Source organism: Ooceraea biroi, chromosome 11 (assembly GCF_003672135.1).
Source record: "Ooceraea biroi isolate clonal line C1 chromosome 11, Obir_v5.4, whole genome shotgun sequence".
NCBI lineage: Eukaryota > Metazoa > Arthropoda > Insecta > Hymenoptera > Formicidae > Ooceraea > Ooceraea biroi.
Window position 1 is genome coordinate 1,017,632 of NC_039516.1, and position 20,146 is coordinate 1,037,777.

The following is a 20,146-nucleotide window of genomic DNA, read 5'->3' on the forward strand; positions in this document are numbered from 1 at the left end:
TCCTAATCTGGTATCTTCTAAATATACAATGTTCTTTGCAACAACCTTCTTATCGCATGCATCTTCACTCTTATCACTTTTGCCTTATTTCTCTCCGTTATCCTTCAAATTTCCGCTCCATATAAATAGAGTGCTTTTGATCAGCGCGCAGCCAATGAGAGAAAACTAGTCTTTTTCAGGCTAGTGCATTTTATGTTGGTACAAGTTGGCAGATGTTACTATTACCTCTAATGTTACTATATATTTACCATGATGATATCACTAGAGATCCTAGAGGTTCTCTAGGCATCACTGTTGGTTGCCATTTGCAACTTTCGTACGGACACGGACTGACAGACTCCGCAATCGTCCGCATTTGCAGCTGATCGTCTATACTGCTTTGTCATGGGTAATAAAGAAGAGTACGTTTCAGTGGTTTGTGATTGATATTCAGTGGTTTAATCGCGGAAACACATTTTCGTCCACTCTGAGCTGAGCTTCTGACTCATTTTACTTGCGTAATATATTACATCTGTAAAAACAAGAGCGTACATATATGCAATTATGAAGCCGTTCGTTGAAGCAGACTACTGTTTCTGTCGACTGAAGGAAACAGCACGCTGCGTAACAGGCAAAGAGTGCTCATATACTCCACGCTTGAAGAATTTCAATTTGGAGAAATTGCGTCTAGATTTGGTGAGTTGCATCTTCTTACATTTAATATTACGATTAGCTGTAAGCAGCAGGTCTTGCAACAGCAGTCTAAAATCGTGTCTTCTGCTTTTTCTTTTTTGCGCCGTAACAGCGTCAGTATGGCGCCGAAACGTAACATTTATGTTTTGCCTCGAGACCAAAGGATGATTGAATAAAACTTCCATATCGTGCTTGAAAAAAATCTATTTAGTACTGAAGAGTTTTTAAATATTAAATTTAAAAAATGATGTGTAATAAATTAACGTACTACGTCAGTTTTAACACAATATCTGTAATAGTGTAAGAGGACTATAACAAATCATAATTATTGTATACACATTGTGCACTTTTAGCAATTTTAAAGGGCGGAACACAGAGTTTTGCATAACGCATAACACATAAGCAAAAAAATCAATCAGAATCCTCCATTTTCATCCAAGGGATAAAACTGGAGGATTCTGATTGGTTTATTTATTTCCTTATGCATTATGTAACATTTGGATTTAACTATTTCATTTCTTACAGTGGAAATATTTTGAGATTCCAAAGGATAGGCACATTTTTTATGTCGATGAAGACACTGACGTTATTCCTATTGAGTCAGAAGGCGAATTTCATGAAATGTTTAAGGTACTGTTGCATGTTATATGGAAATATAAATAAAACTTGTCAAGTATATATAGATGTGATAATGTGATACATAGAAATAGTTATTGTTGAATTATTTTATATTACTAATTTATTGAGATTGTTATAAAAAATGCAGAAATTAAGAATAATGATTTTAAGAATAGTAATCACTTAGAATTTGCTGCAATTATATTAAATCTATTATTATCTTTGAAATTAAAATACATAAGTCACTATTGTTTGCATTGTCCAAAGCTGAATAATTACAGGAAAAATAGAACTTAAAGCCCATTTGATATTTCTAAACTCTTAATGTTCTTTCATTTCAGCTCGCGAAAGATAGCACAATAGAGAAACCAATTCACTTGATCGTGGGTCCTTACAACGGTCGTGTGTCCAAATTAAGGGAAGTGGATGATTCTAGCGATGATCAGAAAAGGGACATTGATAGCAGTTCATCGTGTCTAGAGTCAACTTCTAAACTCGGGCAGAGACGCTGGAAACCACTAAACCTAATGAAAAAATGGGATAGAAAGCGACATAAATCAAACGAGGAGCAGAAAGAATTGAAGGACATGGAAGCTCCAAAAATGGATGCGTCGTTGTGCGGAATACATTCAGATATGCCTCCTCCATGGTTCACGAAATATATGGATTCGGTGAGTGTGGAACATAAGTATGCATTTTCTTAAAAGTTGCTTTTTCCACTGAAAGCTTTTTGGAAATTAAATTATTAAAGAATATTTAATACACAAACATTTTTAATTAAATACGATTAGCATAAAAGTGATGGATCGATTTTTTTCGTTCTACAGATGAAGGAAGAGATGATTTCTACAATCAGTCAGCGAGTGATTAATTGTGTAATGGAAGCGTTGAATGATGATTTTTCTCCACCTCTCCCACCTAAGAAGTTAGAAGAAACGTTGAACGATGATTTTCCTCCACCTCTCCCACCTAGGAAGTTGCCAGCACATCTCTATCAATCGAAACCCCGATCAATCGTTTCCCCGAGACGATATTCTGATTACTGCAATTTGAGCGACATGAAGCGAGAAAGGAAGGTGATGCATCAAGATGAGGAGCAGTCGAGTGATGAGAGTGATGATTCGATTGAGTGCGTGGATGAGCCACAAGATGCACCGGAGGATCTGCGAGTGAAGAAAGATGTGCGATCGATAGTTAGACACGAAACGGTAAAAGAGATGACGGAAGTGCCAAACAAAACTTCCCGAGACCGTCCTGTGCACGCCCCATTTAAGAGATTCATTTATTACGAAGACCGGTCGCATCTTCCTTTCCCGAAGCGATTTTCCCGCTACTCCTTTGAGTCGCGGGACTTGAACGAGAAGAGTCAGGAGAAGATGAGATGTCGGGATGCGGAGCAATTGAGCGACGATGCTCGAACCAAGCGTATGGATGAGTCACAGAACGTAAACAGCGCGCGGAGCTCACGATCGCTGCAGGAGAGAATAGACCTTCTTCAGGATGCAATTTGCGACTTTGCAAACGCGAACGTGAAGGAGAAGAAGAAGAAAAAGAGGAATTTTCATCAACTGACCACTAAAAATATGGACACTGATACCTGTAAAGGACAACAGCTGTGCAGCAGAAAAACCGAATTTGCTTCACCGCCTTTACAAGCGAATCAAGCACCATACGACGAACGACTTCACTTGGAGGCGCTGAAACTGCTCGAGAATGAGCTCCGTATGAGCTGCTCCGTTACCGGTCACCAAATGTTGGACGAGGATCGCCGCAACAAGAACATCTGGAGTTACAACGACCTACACATTGACAGCAGTGTGTACGATTCATCAGAAGTGGATGATGATGCCTTCGAGATCATCCAGGTGTCTACGTCTAAAGACATGAATGAAACGCACCCTGAGGAATCCCTCACCGAGCAGCAGCAGCATCAACAACAGCATGATAGCAGTCGGGACTCGCCCAGTTTTGAGCTGCTGTCGGAGCTACCCTCACCGACTTCTACATGCATGAACGAGGACCTCTTGCTGAACAAGGAAACCGAAGAGAGACCTGAACCAGAGGAGAAGCCCGAGTCAATGGAAAAACTCGAATCGAAGGAAAAAATCGAGCAGCAGTTTGAGAATCCGGATCCGAGGCTTGTGTACATGCTGAACACCAAAGGTAAAATCCGTCAGTACTACTGTAAGAAAGATATTTCCCATCGTGCGACGAAAGCCGCGCCGGTAGTGGACGCTCAGTGCTCAGAATTACTGCACGATGGCACGACGAGCAGCTCATACGGCGATGTGAAAAACTCGCACCCGAGCTACATGCCCGTGAGTCAGTGCAGGATGCCGCAGTCGCAGCGTAGTTGCCAGTCGCAGATAGACTTGATCGATTTCACGCAGAGCTTCCATTCGCACACCACATCGGTCACAACTGACATAACCGACGCGATTGACATGGCCGAGGTCTACGTGGACGCCTGCGACAACGGGAGATGTGGTGAGCAGCAGGTGCCGACTGTGTCAAAGAACGTGCAAGAAATGACTGAGACGGCGACAGCAAGAATTGAAACAGACCCGACAGTGGCGAGTTCGAGAAACGAGTTAGAAGATGAGTGGATGAAGAAATTGAAGGAGAAGTATTACTGTGATGTAAATGGCGATTCGTCCCCCACGCCGGACGCTTCTGCAGCTGCTTCGCAACAGTTCTGTCGGGCGAACGGATTTTCTGATAAACCAATGTTCAACGGACGGTTGCAGGGAAGATGTATCGTCGAACCTGACGCTCTCGACGCTGGTGAGCCTGTTCAAAGCCTTCCGCAAACGCTGGTCACCGCGGCTGCGACCGCTGCGCACGTCGGCACGTTTGCTTACGTCACTGCATGCGAGTTTTTTGACAGAGTGCGAACACACGCGGTATGATATCATATGATATTACTAATGATATTAAGAGTTACATTCTTGATTAATAAAGTTGACATTTAACGCATTGCCTGTGTAAATGAAATTATCTTGAAAAACAAAAACGATTATTTGTTCCAGAGGGAGAATGCTGAGCGCAGAGAACACAAGGTACGACAATAGAGAGCCGTCGAGCAACTCGTTTCAATGAATTAATAATTGTACTCTTTCATTTATAATTGATATATATATACATACATATATATCATATGCATAAGATTTCTTTGCAAAATGCAGGTCCGTCAGATTACGGGTAAACATCCTATATTGGATCGGGACGTCGAATTCCCGAGCGCGAAATTATTTTAGCTTAAGCACGCTGAAATTTGAATGTACGTCCGAATTTACAATCGGACTTTCGTAGTTTCACGCAGGGAATAAAATCGAATTTCGTACGCCTATAAGTGTTAATTGACTAAAGACGGTTACGAGAGACGTCAGATATCAGGATGTCTCATTGTTGACAGATGAAGTGTTAATCTGAAGACTGACTCAATAGCGCAATAAGTGTGAAAGGGATGGTGAGAACTCTGAGACATCCTGTATATACCTAAGTCATCTGTAATGTAAGTTTTTTTTAGTTACTCAACACATTCACCGCCGTGACAGACGAACATGCAATAAATGTTTTAAGACACATGTATAATTATGTACATTATTTTTATCTTTGGACATATTAATCTTGATAAATCTTAACGATGAATCTTAAAAATCCAATTGGCATAAACGGAAAGTCGGCTAAATTACGCGTGGCAGTGAATATGTTAATCGCACGCGATAGATACAATTACGAAATTATTTTGACAACGAACTAAGGTGTTTGTTGCGTACCATATTCTATCTATCGTGTGAAACTAGAAGATATTATGATAATACTCATAAGCATGGAATTATATATCTCTAATGGTTTCCGTTATATCACAAAGTATCGAAAATTGAATTTAGCTGTTTAGATATAAGCCGGAATTTCGTTATATCAAATAGAAAAAAATGAAGAGAGAGAGACGGAGACGGAGGCGCAGAAAGAAACAGAAATGACGTAGCGACGGCATATAGATTGCGATGCATGCCAAATTTATGGGCTAAAATCAAGGGATCAGAAATAATCAGAAATTCTTTGATTCAATTACTTCTCTAAGAGATATCAGACGAGACATTTCTTTAAAACTTTAAATCTTTCGCGAATATCTCGATATATCTTGTAATAAATCTCGATATTTCGAGATATATATATACGCATATATATGCATGTATCCATATCGCGATATATTCGAAGATCAGGGAAGATTCTTTATTGCAAACCTTCCTATGATTAATGTTAGAGATTAGAAGCAGGTTTACTATAGATGGGCGTCAATTGCGCTTGTTACGGCTGTGTTCTTCATGCAGTTACCGCGAAGAAATACTTATTACTCGAAGCTGGATGCCGTTGGTTTACGCAGACAATTTTGCGAGCGCGCCTAAGTAGGGTTGTGATTAAAAGTCTGCTAAGCGCACCGTTTTACATATCGGTGCAAGAAAGTTGCTCGTTGGCAACCTTCTTGATCGAGAGGACTTAACGGGTCTTCGGCGGTAAGAACGATACCGGGTACTTATTCGACTTACTGCACTCTCGAGATACTATTGCACAGCACGTATATTGTTATATTGTGCTAGAGCTTGTGGTAATTTAGCTGGATTTATAGAAATAAATGTTAGACATAAACGACTTATTTGAACATACCCAATTACACAATCTTGACTATACAATCTAAATGTATTTTTATATATTGATTTCATGTATATATATATGTATGTTAATCTTCTAATCCATTTTGCACAATTTAAATAATAATGGTGTGATTTTGTTATTTTTTTCTTTTTCAAGCGCGAACAAACATTTTATACAGTTTTTCATCAAGTTTTCAATTCAAATCGATTAACTTGGAATAAAAATCCTTAACTCTTTTATTTCACTGCAGCTATATAGCGTTTCCCGACTACATATGTACATTATTTATTTATTTACATATTATTTACAGTATTTTTGTATTTTATTTACTTATTTACATATTTCTGTCTAATTTTCAAAATATCAGAATGTTTTTAAATCACTTCTTTGTCAAATAAGATGTATAAAAACTTTGTGTAACTATTAACTTGGAAATGGAAAGATTAATTATACATATGACGATTATTTTAACGGTTAGTAATTATCGTTTTACCTCCAGACAATGTTTTAGCATTTACTTCGTCACTTAAACATTTTTCAGTTCACTAATTAAATTTCTTGCTTTATACAATTTTATAAACATATCATTTATTTAATTTGTCAATTATTTATCTTTAAATATTCTACTTTCAACATTTGTGTAACACAACACAAATCATTTCATCGTTCATAAAACATTCGCACGTATATACAATTTTAAAAAGTTTTGTTGCGAATGATATTAACGATACTATTATGGACATTGCTTATACAGATACAAACAATGAAAGTTGAAAATATTTCTATTTTATTTTAATAAATAGAATTTAGTGTGGATACAATACGAATATGGTACAGATAAGTATAAACAGACCTCATCTGTAAGGATATAAAAATTGTTAAAAGTTATATATACAATTCCTATAAAATTTTAAATATTTTTAAATGATATATATAGTATATCATATTTTTTTCTTTCTGTTTCTCATTCTGCAGACTCCCATTTTGTTGACAATTAAGATGTCAATTTGCGCACAAACACATACACGCTTTGCTATACAGTAGAATATTATACCTTTGGCCTATCATAAATTTTTACAAAATCTCAAAGGAGAAAGATGAGTTTGTGCTTTAAGAGAAAATTTCTTTTATCTCGTCACATTCGAAGTTAACGAGATGCTCGATAGAATCGAGCTGATGTTCGAGTGCACGAGTAATAATATTTTTCATGACGAAGTCTTTATGACGTGCCCTTATTTGAACAAGGGGACACATCATCTTGCTTTCTTCTCTCCTCTCTTCTCTCACTGTCACTTTTCATCCTCTTTGAAGGCTGAATTGACCTTTCCATTTTTCTCCTCTAAAGGTATAGGCTTGTCACTGTCTTCTTCTTCCGGCATTTCCACGTATTTGTAGAATAGAGTCATCACGGCAAATATTGCTATAACTACGGCCATCAATCCAGCGTAGAGGAAAATTTCGAATACCTGTGGAATGAATAATAAATATCAGAGTATTCGAAAATATTTCAACCTATTCATATACTTCAACTTGACATTCTTTGATTAATCAGGCTGAAGTTGAAGCAATTATTAACTATGCCATTAGACGCACGTGAATCAGACTTGTCTGCTTACCTGTCGCTCGAAGAACTTGATTTCCGTCACGAGTACGACAATGAGATTACCGAAGGCCACACTGAGCAACCAACCAGCCGTTAGCAGAGACTTCATGCTCTCTGGCGCTTGGGTGAAGGCGAACTGTAGACCCGTTATCGAGAACATCACCTCGGCCATCGTGATGATGATGTACTGTGGCAGCATCCAGGCCATGTGCAACGTGTTGGGTGGTGTTACTGTTACCGTGTTACTAATCGGCCTACTCGGATCGCCTTTCTCTAAGTACACGTAGGAACCCACTATGCTGTACACTCCGCCAAGTTTAAGAGGTACATTCTTCTGTAGCAACTCTTTGTCCAGATAAATGTTGTAGTCGTCTGGCTTCTCGAGTTCTATCAGGGGGGAGGGCGAGAAGGTCAAGCTAGTGATGTTTATTGCTTTGACTTCGTCTTCGCCACGAAGAAATCTTAGCGTGGCATTCTTGTTTAATTCAGGTGCGAGATACATAAGACTGCGAACCATCGGTTTGCCTTTCTCCGGTTTGTTCACCGTATCATTATAGTAGTGCGACAACCCTAAAGGCGTTATGACCCAAGACGTCGCGGTAGCTTCCACGGCCGTTATATTACCTGATAAAGTACAGTATTTTTTTTCGTTATTTAAGTTAAGTATATTCTTGTTAATTTGTTAAGTATATCAAACACTTTGACGTTTCTTAGTTATTTGTGAAATTTATGAGTTTTACCTGATGCACTAGCTGGAAATTTGTAGCCATTGAAGATACAATTTGTGTAAGTCGCTTCGTAAGGCAGCCTAATCGATCCATTCGCCTTTATATCTAAATTCGACCACATACTTAGCGGTTCTACGTTGACTGCTCCGTATCCTTCCATTTCTAGATCTATGGAACAATTCATTGTATTGAAAATCCGGAGTTGAACAGATCCTTTAGTTGGTAATTCCGGATATGTTTTCTGAAATTAAATATTAAAAGAAATTAAGTGTCAGGACTGTTGTGTCCAGTGAGCAAAATGTTGTATATTATATATTGCCAGATTGGCCAGATGACATTGAAAAAAATGAATCGTTTTAGTACCTCGAGCTCCAAATCGACGATGCCGGCCGAGACGAAGGCTAGACTGGCCAAGAGTCCACCAACAACGAGCTTTTTCAAGGGCGTGTTGATCAGATTTATTTTAGCGAAAGCTGGATAGATACATGTCTCGAAAATAGGTATGAAGATCATAATTAGCAGCGGATTCACAGCTTGTAGCTGATCAGGTAGTATCACGAGACTGCCAACTTCGCCATTCATCCGCGTTGCTTGAAGTGTCCATTGTGAACCCTGTTGGTCATAGAGCGCCCAAAACACTGGCAGTGGTACAAAAAGTAGCAGCACACGTAGCGTAGCCTTGATGTCTTCAATCAGTTTAGTGTCGTACACGTCATCGGCACGATCAAGCCAATGTTCGCGTTTCCCTCCTTTTCCTCTTATTTTATTGCCAATTGCATGCTAGGTTTTTTGAAACAAGATATAAGACAGTAAGTAAAGTATGGAAATATAATTCTAAAAATATTTTATTCAGAATTGAGATTAAAAGCATCGCGAATTCGAAGATGTATAAATCGCAGAAATTGTATGATTGAGATTTGTTGGTTTCAAAGTTTATGAACGCGAGATAGAACTATAAATTGCTTTACCCTTTTTATGTTCAAGGCGCTTAAAAATATTCGAGACTTTAATAATGCAAGAACTTACGCAAACGCACTTGGTAACCGTGACGACAATGTTGCCTGTAGGTTTCACTATTTTATACATTGGTTTTCCTATGACGAATATCACTGAAAATAGAAATTCTCGTCAATAAGATTGCACTTGCTTGCTTGTGTGTATTTCCAATGATTCCATTTTCTAACATTTGTCTTTTTTTAATATTTATCTTATTTATTTTATTAATTGTATTTAATTATTTATCTCATCATTACCGATCGATACGATCATTAGAATGGCCGGCACCAGGAATGCCACGAAGAAGCAATCGGTACCGTAGCACTGCGTGTCGCGTATCACCGGTGTAAGCACGGTGGAGATTAGAGAGCCCGTATTGATAGAGAAGTAAAAGATGGAGAAAAACGCTGCCAATTGTCGTTCCTGTTGAGGCAAGACGAACTGGTCGCCTCCGAAAGCTGACACGCAAGGTTTTATCCCGCCTGTACCAACCGCTATCAGAAATAAACCTAGCAAGGAAAATTCTCTGGAAAATTCAAGACCAAAATTATTTTATCACGATATTAGTGGCAATTAGGAAGTCATTAATATTAACAGCACTTGGTATTTAATTTTAATTCTACTCCAAATACCTATATTTAAATATCTATGTTATCTTAGTATTTTTATACTGCGCCCTAACTTTTATTGCTTTGATATTATTATTATTTACAATATTTCATACTTTGCAGGCATTTTGAGCGGAGGTAGCGCGCTCAAAGATAAAACTAATTGACCAATCGCGTAAACGATGCTGACGTAAAAGATGGTGCGAAATTTCCCGAGCCACGAATCAGACAAGATCGCACCAAACAGCGGGAAGAAGTAGACGAGGCACGTGAACACGTGGTAGATGATCTTGGCTGTGTCCGCCTCATAGTTAAGCATATCAATCAGGTACAGCGTCAGGACGGCTGAAAAATAATTATATCTAGTGTTTCTTGGAGTTTTTGTAATGATTAATTTATCAATTAAATTTTTGGTGAATAAAGTATGGAAAGCTTATTCTGCTTTCAATAGAAAATCTTCACCAGAGTTATAATTGAAAGGGCAATTGTTCTAATTGTCGCAGCGCTATTCTTAAATTATATAGATCGCACAGTTTAAAAGAGTGAATTGATGTTAACAATTATATAAACTGACATTAACGATTTATATTATACTTACTGCGCATTCCATAGAAAGAGAATCTTTCGCAGAATTCATTGCTGACGATGAAAAACACCGATTTAGGATATTTTATTTTCTGAAAAAGTTTTAGAATGAAAGTATAAATATTTGCAATAAAATACAAAAACTAATGTGCTAAAATATTATGTGTCAAATAAACAATAATACATTAAATTTTGAATAAAAAGTAAATCCAAGTTTAGTAGTTAACTTTATAAAACAAAAATTGAAATCTTTGATTAGTAATTATTAACTTAAAATCTATTTTAATTGATTATAAAATATAAAAAAATATAATAAAATAATAAGATTAACTTTGCTAAAATAAATTCGTTTTAGTTTGTCGATTTGCTTTCCAATGAAGAGAGTCTAGCATGATCACATTGACCTAATCAATAGTATCGTTACGGCAGTAACGCTTTTCTAGCATTTTCCAACATAAAATGCGAAGGTTGTGCCAACCGGACTATCATTTGTGTCACGCGTCTTCAGTTTAATGATTGAGGCTGAAGAAACTTAAGAGAGACGATATAACTAAATGAACATATCGCTACAAAACACTCTACGTAAGATAAGGTCTGTGTTTCCCCGATGCATTTGCTTCTTTGTCTCGCCGACGTTTGCCATCTGCGAGAAATGATGGAATTTATAATCATACAATGTGAACAAAGCAATAAGAGTATGATTAACGTCGTAATGTAACGGAGAGCTAGAAATCCACACGATACGGAAAAAATTGCTAAAATGAGTTCTCGCGATTCTGTAAGCAGGAATTTATAAGTGCAACCACTTTCACAATAAACTAGATTTTTAGAAGCAAGGTTGTGTGCAGATATACTACAGAGAGCCTTGACAGAGCAGTTGAAAGCGTGTTTCTATTCCAAGGAAGGAGCTTAGATGCGTGAAGAGAAAACATTAAGAAGAAACGTTAATAAGAATGTTTAACAGTCCATTTTCAGTTATAGCCTTCCTAGCAATTTAGCCAATGTCGGAACATTGTTTTCTACCGGACCGTGTAACCGTATTGCTTAAACATGTGTGGATACGAAGAGTATTGTAAAAGTATGCAAATTGCGTTACGATATGCTATCAGTTAATCTGCCATCCAATACAATGTTCAGCTGCAATCTAAAATTTACTCGAGGCCAGATTTTAAAGCACGAAGTAATTTTACAGCATGCCAATTCTTGCAAAGCCAAGGCGACAATATTATTATCGTTTTAAGACTCCCGTGAAAATTATATTTATTTCGAATGGTCAATTTATTATCGCGTTGTCGAGGCTTCATTTCAACAGATGCTATTTAAATGTCATTTTACGAAACAACAGAATATTTATTATAAATATCACTAGTAACAAATGCTAGAATTATTTTCCAAGAAAATGAATACATGTCAATTTCTTATAATAATTATCAAAATAATCCTTTTACCGTCAAGTTCAAGTCTTTTTTTGGTATCTTTAATATGTAAAGTTTCTTCTCTTATCATTTGCAAACCGTATAATATTATGCAGCTTCGATAACACTGGCTGCATTCTTCTAACTTACTTTAACTTCAAATTTATTAGAATTTTAATGTCATGTTCGCATTATAGAATTATTGAATATACAAGTGATAATATAATGATTATGATCAGAGATACAGATCAATTTGTCGTAACACCTTTAATTGTTGTATAATAATTTATGAACTGGAAAACTTAAAGAAAGATTTCGTCAGGAGATTTATCAGAGAAAGTATAGTGGTCGACCGCGATCAAGAGAATTAGTCAAGCATGCTGAGGTGAATGGAAACGAGCCAGTGAACCAGCATTCAACTCAAAAATCATTTTATCCTTTGGAGTCATTTATATTACAACATACACTACAACACTATGGCCAATGTTCAAACGCGCTTACAAACAAAAGCTTCAATGTGGTTTCTCAATCAATCAGATGGTTTTTAAGGCACTTTTAAAGGCTTTTAGGGGCTTATATAAAACCATAAGGCACACTTTAAATACACAAGACAAAATATGCTGTATTTCTTAAATGCAGACATTTTTAATAATAGATTTTTATAATAATTAATTCCGCGTTATTTCCTTGATTATGACCAATTTTATGAAATTTCCCTGATTTTATCTCAAATTGTCTGAGATGTTCTTGCAACACAGTTATATAGAATTTTGTGTATGTACAACAATAAAAAAAAACTGGCTTCTACTCTCTAATTTAGAGTTTCTTAAGAGAAGGCATAATCGAGTTACGAATTTGAGCGACTAATAAATACGAAATCATGCGAGAAACGTAACAATACAAAGTTTTTACCTGCCGTACGCGCGCATTATTGACGGTCATCGCGGACGCGTTGTAGGATCGCGATCGAGCAAGCTAGCGTAATATCGGACAGAATCGATCACCACCACGTGGACTGACCGTTTCGCGATCGTTTCATTCAGGTGGGCGCTTCGCCCGATGCGTGTTCACGCGTACAACTCTTGCCGACGACGAGATCGAGGAAGGACGACGATCGATTATTCGTCGTCGTCGTCCGTGCCGTTGTCCGTTTCGACGGCTCCGCTCGCGCGCGCTCGTACATCGATACTGACAGCGGCTAGCGGCTAGCGAGTCCGGTACACTGTCAGAATCGTCAAGCAGGCAATGGTTTATGGTACATACACGCGGTACGTGCACACCGAAGTTAGCTACAAGCGCACACGCATGTATGTATGTATGTACGTAGTGAGAGGCGACGTTGAGCAGGTTCTACAATGAGAACTTAAGGTATAAAACTTAAGCTTTAAGCTTTAAACCGTAAGAAATCGATCAATCACAATCGATTTTTTTTTCACGTTCGACTGTGATTGGTCGATTTCTTACTTAAAGTTTACAGCTTAAAGATTAAATTTTATGCGTTAAACTCTCTTTGTAGAACCCACTTTACAAGTTACATCGGTGACACGTGACGTACGAGCGCACGTAGCATTCGGAACAACGTGAAAGTAGCCGCACAGGGTCACGTGCGACCCGTCGATCGTGATCATTGGATGATCAGTCCAGGTATCTCGCGTGGCATCTCTCTCGCGCATAATTTGCGTTGGGATGTCGCAACGCGATTAGGTGCGATCAAACAGCATCAAACTCACGGCCTTCGAAATAAGGTAGATGGAAAGCATCATGTTGATTTGTAGATTCTAAGAGGTGCAATTAAGAGATATTACTTAAACCCGGTATTACTTCTACACCAACATCGCTTAACTTTAACAACCGTGGCTTAACTCACTCATCTCTTTTTAATGTGCTCCTTAGAAAGAGACGAAAGTTAAGCGACGTGGTGTAACCGGGCTTTAAAGGAATTATCTAAACTACGCTGATGTGATGCAATGTAATTCTTGACTTATATCGTCGTTGACATCGAGATATATAATAGCTTGAAGCTTTACAAGCACGAGATGTATCGTCGGGCGTGCGTTTCCATTTAAATCGAATTAAACGGAACAAGAGAATAGCCTAATACGAATATCATATGATGAATCACAATGACATCATGATTAATAGTATCTATTAATAGTATAAATAATGACAATATCTCGACGATGAAGTTGATTTTCTACTTCTTTGATATTAATAAGTACAATATTTACTAATTAAAAATAAATGTAATGCGTCGTTTTTGTCACAAGGTAAACATCGCAGCACTAAGAATAAGACTAAGCACTAATTGTAAGACGGTCGTCTTGCTTATGTCGCTGGCCTCGTATGTAACAATGCGAATTACACGTTTCCGTAATAGAGAGGAGCCGCGTTTCTTTCTAGCGCGACTATCAATACGCGTTAAGTGTAATTAAGGAAGCCAAGGCATCCGCCAATTCAATTGTTAGGTTTTGTTCCCAGTGATGACGTATCACGTAATACGTATAGCAAAGTGTTTTATCCGCGTGTTATCTGTTCCAACGTACAATATTATCGTAATCGCTTGATTACGATAATATTGTACGTTGCAATTGAATTATTATGGTGATATCTTTTGTTTGTAGCGAAAGATAAAAATCGAGCCAGATACGGTTCTATAGAAATCAACGTCAATTTATTGTAGACTCATCTCGATCTGAAAGTATAAGAGGTACCAATTAACTTGGACTTCGTCCAAAAAAAAGAGCCTTTATCGTACTTTACTGAGAATCCTTTTCAGAATCTTTGCCAATGAAAGAACAAACAGAAATTCATTATAAACTCCGTTGAAAGTTGCGCAACGTGCGCTGCTGGGCGCGTTATATGTAGCTTTTCTTCGTGCGCGTCTGGTATTAAACTGGAATGTTACGTATACGCTGCAGAATCTCTCATAAAACGGCGAAAGATGACGCGGGAAAATAAAAGTGCGCCCAATCGCTGGTACATGAACGTATGTGAATGCGATGTTGGACATTTATTCGGACATGATTTCGCAACGAATCAATAAGCGCGCGATTGCCGGCAAAAAATTATTCTTGTAGTTATTAAAAAATTTTAAAAACTAAATTAAGACTTTTTGAAAGAAAAAAAACTAAAATTAAACTAATTTTTGAATTTATATTTAAATAAATAAAAAAATCACCAACATTTCCACATCTTCCTTTCTTTTGTTGTTCTCTGAATCGTATCAGCAAAAGTGTTCACAAAGCTGCGCATTATCGTGCCGTTATCACCGACAAATTACGCAATGCGCACACAATGCGCACCAATGCACCATAATAATTCCCCGACCTCGAGGTGACGTCGCGGCTGAGCGAAAGTAACGTCAAAACTGATTTTCATAGAGAATCCTGCCTCGGATCATGAACAAGTAAAATTATCTGATTACGATTACAAAACGCGAGTCATCGCTGACGTCCCTGCTATTTATCTTAAATCAAAACGTTATCTACCTTAAATCTACCTGTGTAAAAATTGTAGATTACATATATTGACAATATATTAACAAAGATACATTGACAAATTTATCGCGAATGTTTACGATTTTATTTTGGATATTAAGTGGGATCTCACCTCTTCTTGTGTTTCGACATCGTTCTGGTTATCCGGATGATCTGAAACATAAAACACAAGCTTTTACGTCATTAAGCAATTGAGACAGGTTGCCAGAAGAAAACCGAAACTGACAAGGTCGTATGTAATAATGCTCAGAATCACTTTCACCAGTAAGGTGTCTTAAGGATTAACAATCGAAGAAGCGATTATTATTATCAAATACTTTATATTTTTATTGAAAAATTGATTATAATATTTTTTCAATCAACAGTTGTGTAAGTATAATGTAATTTGTTATAAATTTGTATGTTTTCTTCATTTCATTAGTTGCATGTCCGCGTATCAATTTATGATGTATCGCATGCTCCATCCGTGTCGTTATGATACGATAATACCATGCGAAAGATAAAATAAATTTGCATGTGTTTCCATATAATCTAAGTAAACCTAGGTAGCCACGATAACTACTTAACATTTATTGCTCATAAATTACATGCAATATAGTCGCTGCTATATTTTCATATGTTTAATGTTCGACAGCTTGTTTTAACCCATTAAAAGCATCATAATATTAGAATAGTATTATACACATTTCTTATAAAAACCAAATATAGTTAATATCTCTTATTATCCACGAAGATGTCCACAAACAGATACTATAAAGATAAATATATAATAACGAGAGATAGTGAAAGCAAGTCGTTTAGGTCAGATCGAATCATTAATATTCATAATTGTGATCGCAATTCGGCTGTTTTAAATTAGGTCATGGTCCAATCAAGCTGATCAAAGAATCATTGGGCAAATCAACGCGATAGTTGCACTGCCAAATATTAAACGTCACCATTTGCTGGACGGCGATGATCGCGATTGCAGTTTCTACAATCGTGGAATTTAGTGAAATCCTGCGCGGAATAATATAGGAAAACAATAATTTTAAGAATTTCGCTCGTGGCAGCGTACTCAATGATTTTTATCAGACTTCCTACATTTAGTACAGCAATCCAGATAAATTTAAGATAAATGACATTGTTTTAGAATATAAAAGGATGTTATTATCGCAGTACTTCCCAATTACTACCACCGTATCGGTAGATGCAATACTTGACATTCTTCGGTGAGATAAGAAAATTGTTTACCGCGCTAATCTATAAAGATTTTTCTTGAGTTAAATAAGTGTTACAATAAAATTATAACTTGTGCACTTTGATTTGTTCAAATATTTAATTTTTGCTTTATAGAATTAAAGAAATGTAGAATTAATGAAATTATATATTTTCCAAATAGTTTCTATAACTGAAATAATTTATTTAATGATTTATGTTTGTCTACTCATATAAATAATAAAAACTATTCTATTATGATATATTCTATTAAGAGTTGTACTTTCATAATTTCTTCAATTAGTTTCATCGTTAGGTTTTTTATTTAATACTTGAACCCCATTTACTTGAACGAATGACAAGCTAGCTTTTTATTCACGATAGATAAGGAATTACCTTCGTAAATATTTGTCAAACCGTTTAACCATCTGTTTTTGTAAATATTTTTTAGATAAAATGATATACTATACGACGCACATACATATATAGATATGTTTTAATTAATATTTGTGTAAGTTTTTCATCTTATTCTCATCAATTTTTATCAGTAATAAATATAAAATAATATAAATATTTTCATATATCTTGATGAGATTTGTACAATGAGATCAGATTGTTTTAGTTCTATTTACGTAATACATAATAATAAAATCTACATCTACAGAAATACTTTTTATCGGTAATTAATTCCTTAATTAAGAACTAGTTTCCTAACAACATTATTAAATTATGATATGAAGATTGTATTATCTTGAAACTTTGTTAATTACTATAATTGAACTTACAATTTAATTCGCCATTGAGATTACCAATGCGAAACATATTGGAATTATATTAAAACCCCGTTAAACAACAAATTGAAAAATTTCCGATTATCGGACTGTAATGTGATCAACGGGAATTTATTGGACGAAAGCGCGTTCTCGTTCCAGTTTGAATCACGCAATCAATTGATCGGATGCAACAGGTATGCGAAAAAGTAAAATTCTGTAAAATAACCGATGCGATAGAGGAAAACGTAAAGGAAAAAAATGACCAACCTGAATTGGTTCACCTTTTAATCTGTTGAAAAACGCGTAGAGTTCTTTCTCACGCACACGAGACACGAGAAGTAAAAGAATTTTGTTTAAAGTGATTCGATACCTTGGATCTCATTCTCATTCCGGGAATTCTTCCTCTTGACCACGTCCGTGCTGTCCATTTTCACCGTGGTTCCTTCCGTTCAGCCTGTTCCCGCGACGATGACTCGGACACTGATTTGTCTTTTCCATTGCGATACTGACTGCAGACTATCTCTTCTCATCTTATCTTTTAAAACCTGCAGGCGAACAATCAATTACAAAGACGCCAGTTTATCGCACTCGATACTGCTAAAAAAATCTCGAAATCCCGTACTACAATCACACCAAAGAACATCGACAAATTGCGTTTTTCTCGACGATCTTGAATCACTGAGCAATTCTTTTCATTTGCAATCAGGAATTACTTGGTTATTACGTTACAATTCTCAGCGATCTTTTGCGCGTAAGAGAGTAAAGAAAATCATTCGTTTATTGTCAAAGAGACCCGGTAGAGATTCGTCTCAGGATTATTCATCTCGTTAACAAATATATGTTCTTTAATTCATCCTATCTGTCGAGATTCTGTGTTTACATTGCGAGAGCTGTGTAACAATCTAAAAATTGTATTTTTCAGGCAAAGAATGTAACATTCCACGTACAGCAATGTGCACACGTTAAAGAGAAGAGAAGTCTATCCCGTGATAATATGTATTTGCAATTTTCCACAAAGCCCGATTGACCGATGGATAGAGAATTTATAGAAGAATAGAACAAGAACGTACGCATCAAACATTATAGCAATTTACAACATGGAAGTAACATGTAATATTATTTTATTTAATTTTACTTTAATATTACAAGTAACGTTTATGTTAGTTGTAATATTTTTGTTATAATATTATCTGTTACATTCCAATTTATTGTGACAATATATTTACATAACTATGTTCGCTGGATAGAATAAAACATCTGCGGGATTATCTTAATTATCCGCTACGAACATTGAAAGTCGTTGATTAAAAAATCCACAAGATTGATTAAAAACCAGTTCGTGAAACTGTTTTTTGAACCTGAAAAGCAAAAAAAAACCAGGATGCGGCGGATTAAGTTGTGCGCTAATCAGAGTGTCTCGATCGCGCGCAAACCGGATATCGAATTCATTATCAAGGATATCACGCAAAGTTAATGTCCATGTCCAAACGAAGTATTCGTCAACGTACTTGACTTTTGAAGGGATGTGTCTGTGCCTGAGACTGTTGCCGTTAGCCCGCCAAGTGTCCCATTGATGACGATTATATTTCGAACATGTAACTGATTATAATTCGGCCGGCTGTTACGTTTCCTTCTCGATTTAGTACATAGAAATTGATTTTAATTTAATTAAATTATTTATTAAATATTAAGTTATTTATATAATAAATTAATAGTAATAATAAGTAATTCGAATTTTTCTTTGCATATAAGACTATTCTCTAACAAAACATTATTTCTTGAACGATGTCAAGATTAACTACATATATTTAAAACTTCCAATTGAAGAATTTTTGTGAATCTTCTGTCATTTATTTTTTTTCGTAACATTTTCTGCGAACTGTGTAAAAGTAAATAAAATAAACGTATAAATGTAAATGAAACGTGTTAAAAAAATCGTGTAACTATGAATAAAACGTGTTAAAAGAACCGTGTAACTGTGAATCCTGTAAAAAATATCGTAAAACGAGACCCAAGTATATATGCAATATATTATAAATAAGAATCTAAAGAAATACTATTAAAAATGTACTTTATAATGAAATTATTAAGGTAATGTTTCTCGATCGCTGATAATGGCGGAGCGGGCGGTTTAATTTCGACCGTGCGTTTCGGAAGCAGCGGGCCGATTAGCGCGAGAACGGGACGGACGGGACTCGCGAATGTAACGGTACAATCGTCGTTCAGCAGTAGCAAGTCTGAGACCTCTGTTCCAACGGAAGAGGCGAGGGGTTTCTCTCAGTGCTGTCTTTCGTGCCTAACGTCTATGAACTCGTGCAGTCGCGGAGACAATTCTGCGGTCTAATAGCAATTTACTTCAAATCTGATTTTCAGTGCATTCTCCTACCTCAATGCGTATGAAAATCGTGCTTTTTTCGACAAGAAGAAATTTAGAAATAATTAGAGGAGAAATTAAAACTTTATTTCGAAATTAATATAAACATTCTGAAAGTTTCCTTGCTCTTTGCATTTAATTGCAAACGGTTATTATGTTTAATTTAAAAAATTATATATAAAAAGTAATTAATTACTTAATTAAATTATTTATATAATAAATTAATAAATTAATAGTAATAATTAATTCGAATTTTTCTCCGTTGGTATCCTTGCTACACACAACGTCCATAAAATTTAAATTTTTAAGGTACACTGAGATTGATGTGTCCGTAAATACGGGCGAAGTTTAAGAAATACATGTTTAAAAAAAAGAAGAAATTCGTGAAAAGAATTCGCGAATTAGAGATCCCGAATGGGCG

The 20,146-nt window shown here is 36.2% G+C and overlaps 2 protein-coding genes across 4 annotated transcripts; one reads left to right on the forward strand and one right to left on the reverse strand.

The window, feature by feature from the left end:
* Window positions 1–300: 300 nt before the first annotated feature.
* LOC105274584 lies at window positions 301–5,946 on the forward strand. Of its 2 annotated transcripts, none has more exons than XM_011330834.2 (5): window positions 301–675; window positions 1,198–1,302; window positions 1,632–1,961; window positions 2,118–4,193; window positions 4,320–5,946. In XM_011330834.2, exons 1-5 carry the CDS (start codon window positions 544–546, stop codon window positions 4,359–4,361), a joined length of 2,685 nt encoding a protein of 894 aa, XP_011329136.1. In that variant the 5' UTR covers window positions 301–543; the 3' UTR covers window positions 4,362–5,946. The 2 variants fall into 2 exon arrangements, with proteins under 2 accessions (XP_011329136.1, XP_011329137.1); XM_011330835.2 differs by having other exon boundaries at window positions 2,118–4,074.
* A 215-nt stretch (window positions 5,947–6,161) lies between these two features.
* Window positions 6,162–18,988, reverse strand: LOC105274582 (solute carrier family 15 member 1). 2 transcript variants are annotated; one of them, XM_011330832.3, is made up of 11 exons: window positions 18,860–18,988; window positions 17,722–17,896; window positions 15,494–15,534; window positions 10,483–10,561; window positions 10,001–10,229; window positions 9,534–9,802; window positions 9,307–9,389; window positions 8,644–9,060; window positions 8,293–8,521; window positions 7,566–8,176; window positions 6,162–7,415 (listed from the first exon to the last, which is right to left on the reverse strand). In XM_011330832.3, the coding sequence occupies exons 2-11, from the start codon at window positions 17,777–17,779 to the stop codon at window positions 7,239–7,241; spliced, it is 2,193 nt and encodes a 730-aa protein (XP_011329134.2). In that variant the 5' UTR covers window positions 17,780–17,896; window positions 18,860–18,988; the 3' UTR covers window positions 6,162–7,238. The 2 variants fall into 2 exon arrangements, with proteins under 2 accessions (XP_011329134.2, XP_011329135.2); XM_011330833.3 differs by lacking the exons at window positions 15,494–15,534; window positions 17,722–17,896; window positions 18,860–18,988 and adding an exon at window positions 12,797–15,453.
* Between the last annotated feature and the right edge of the window lie 1,158 nt (window positions 18,989–20,146).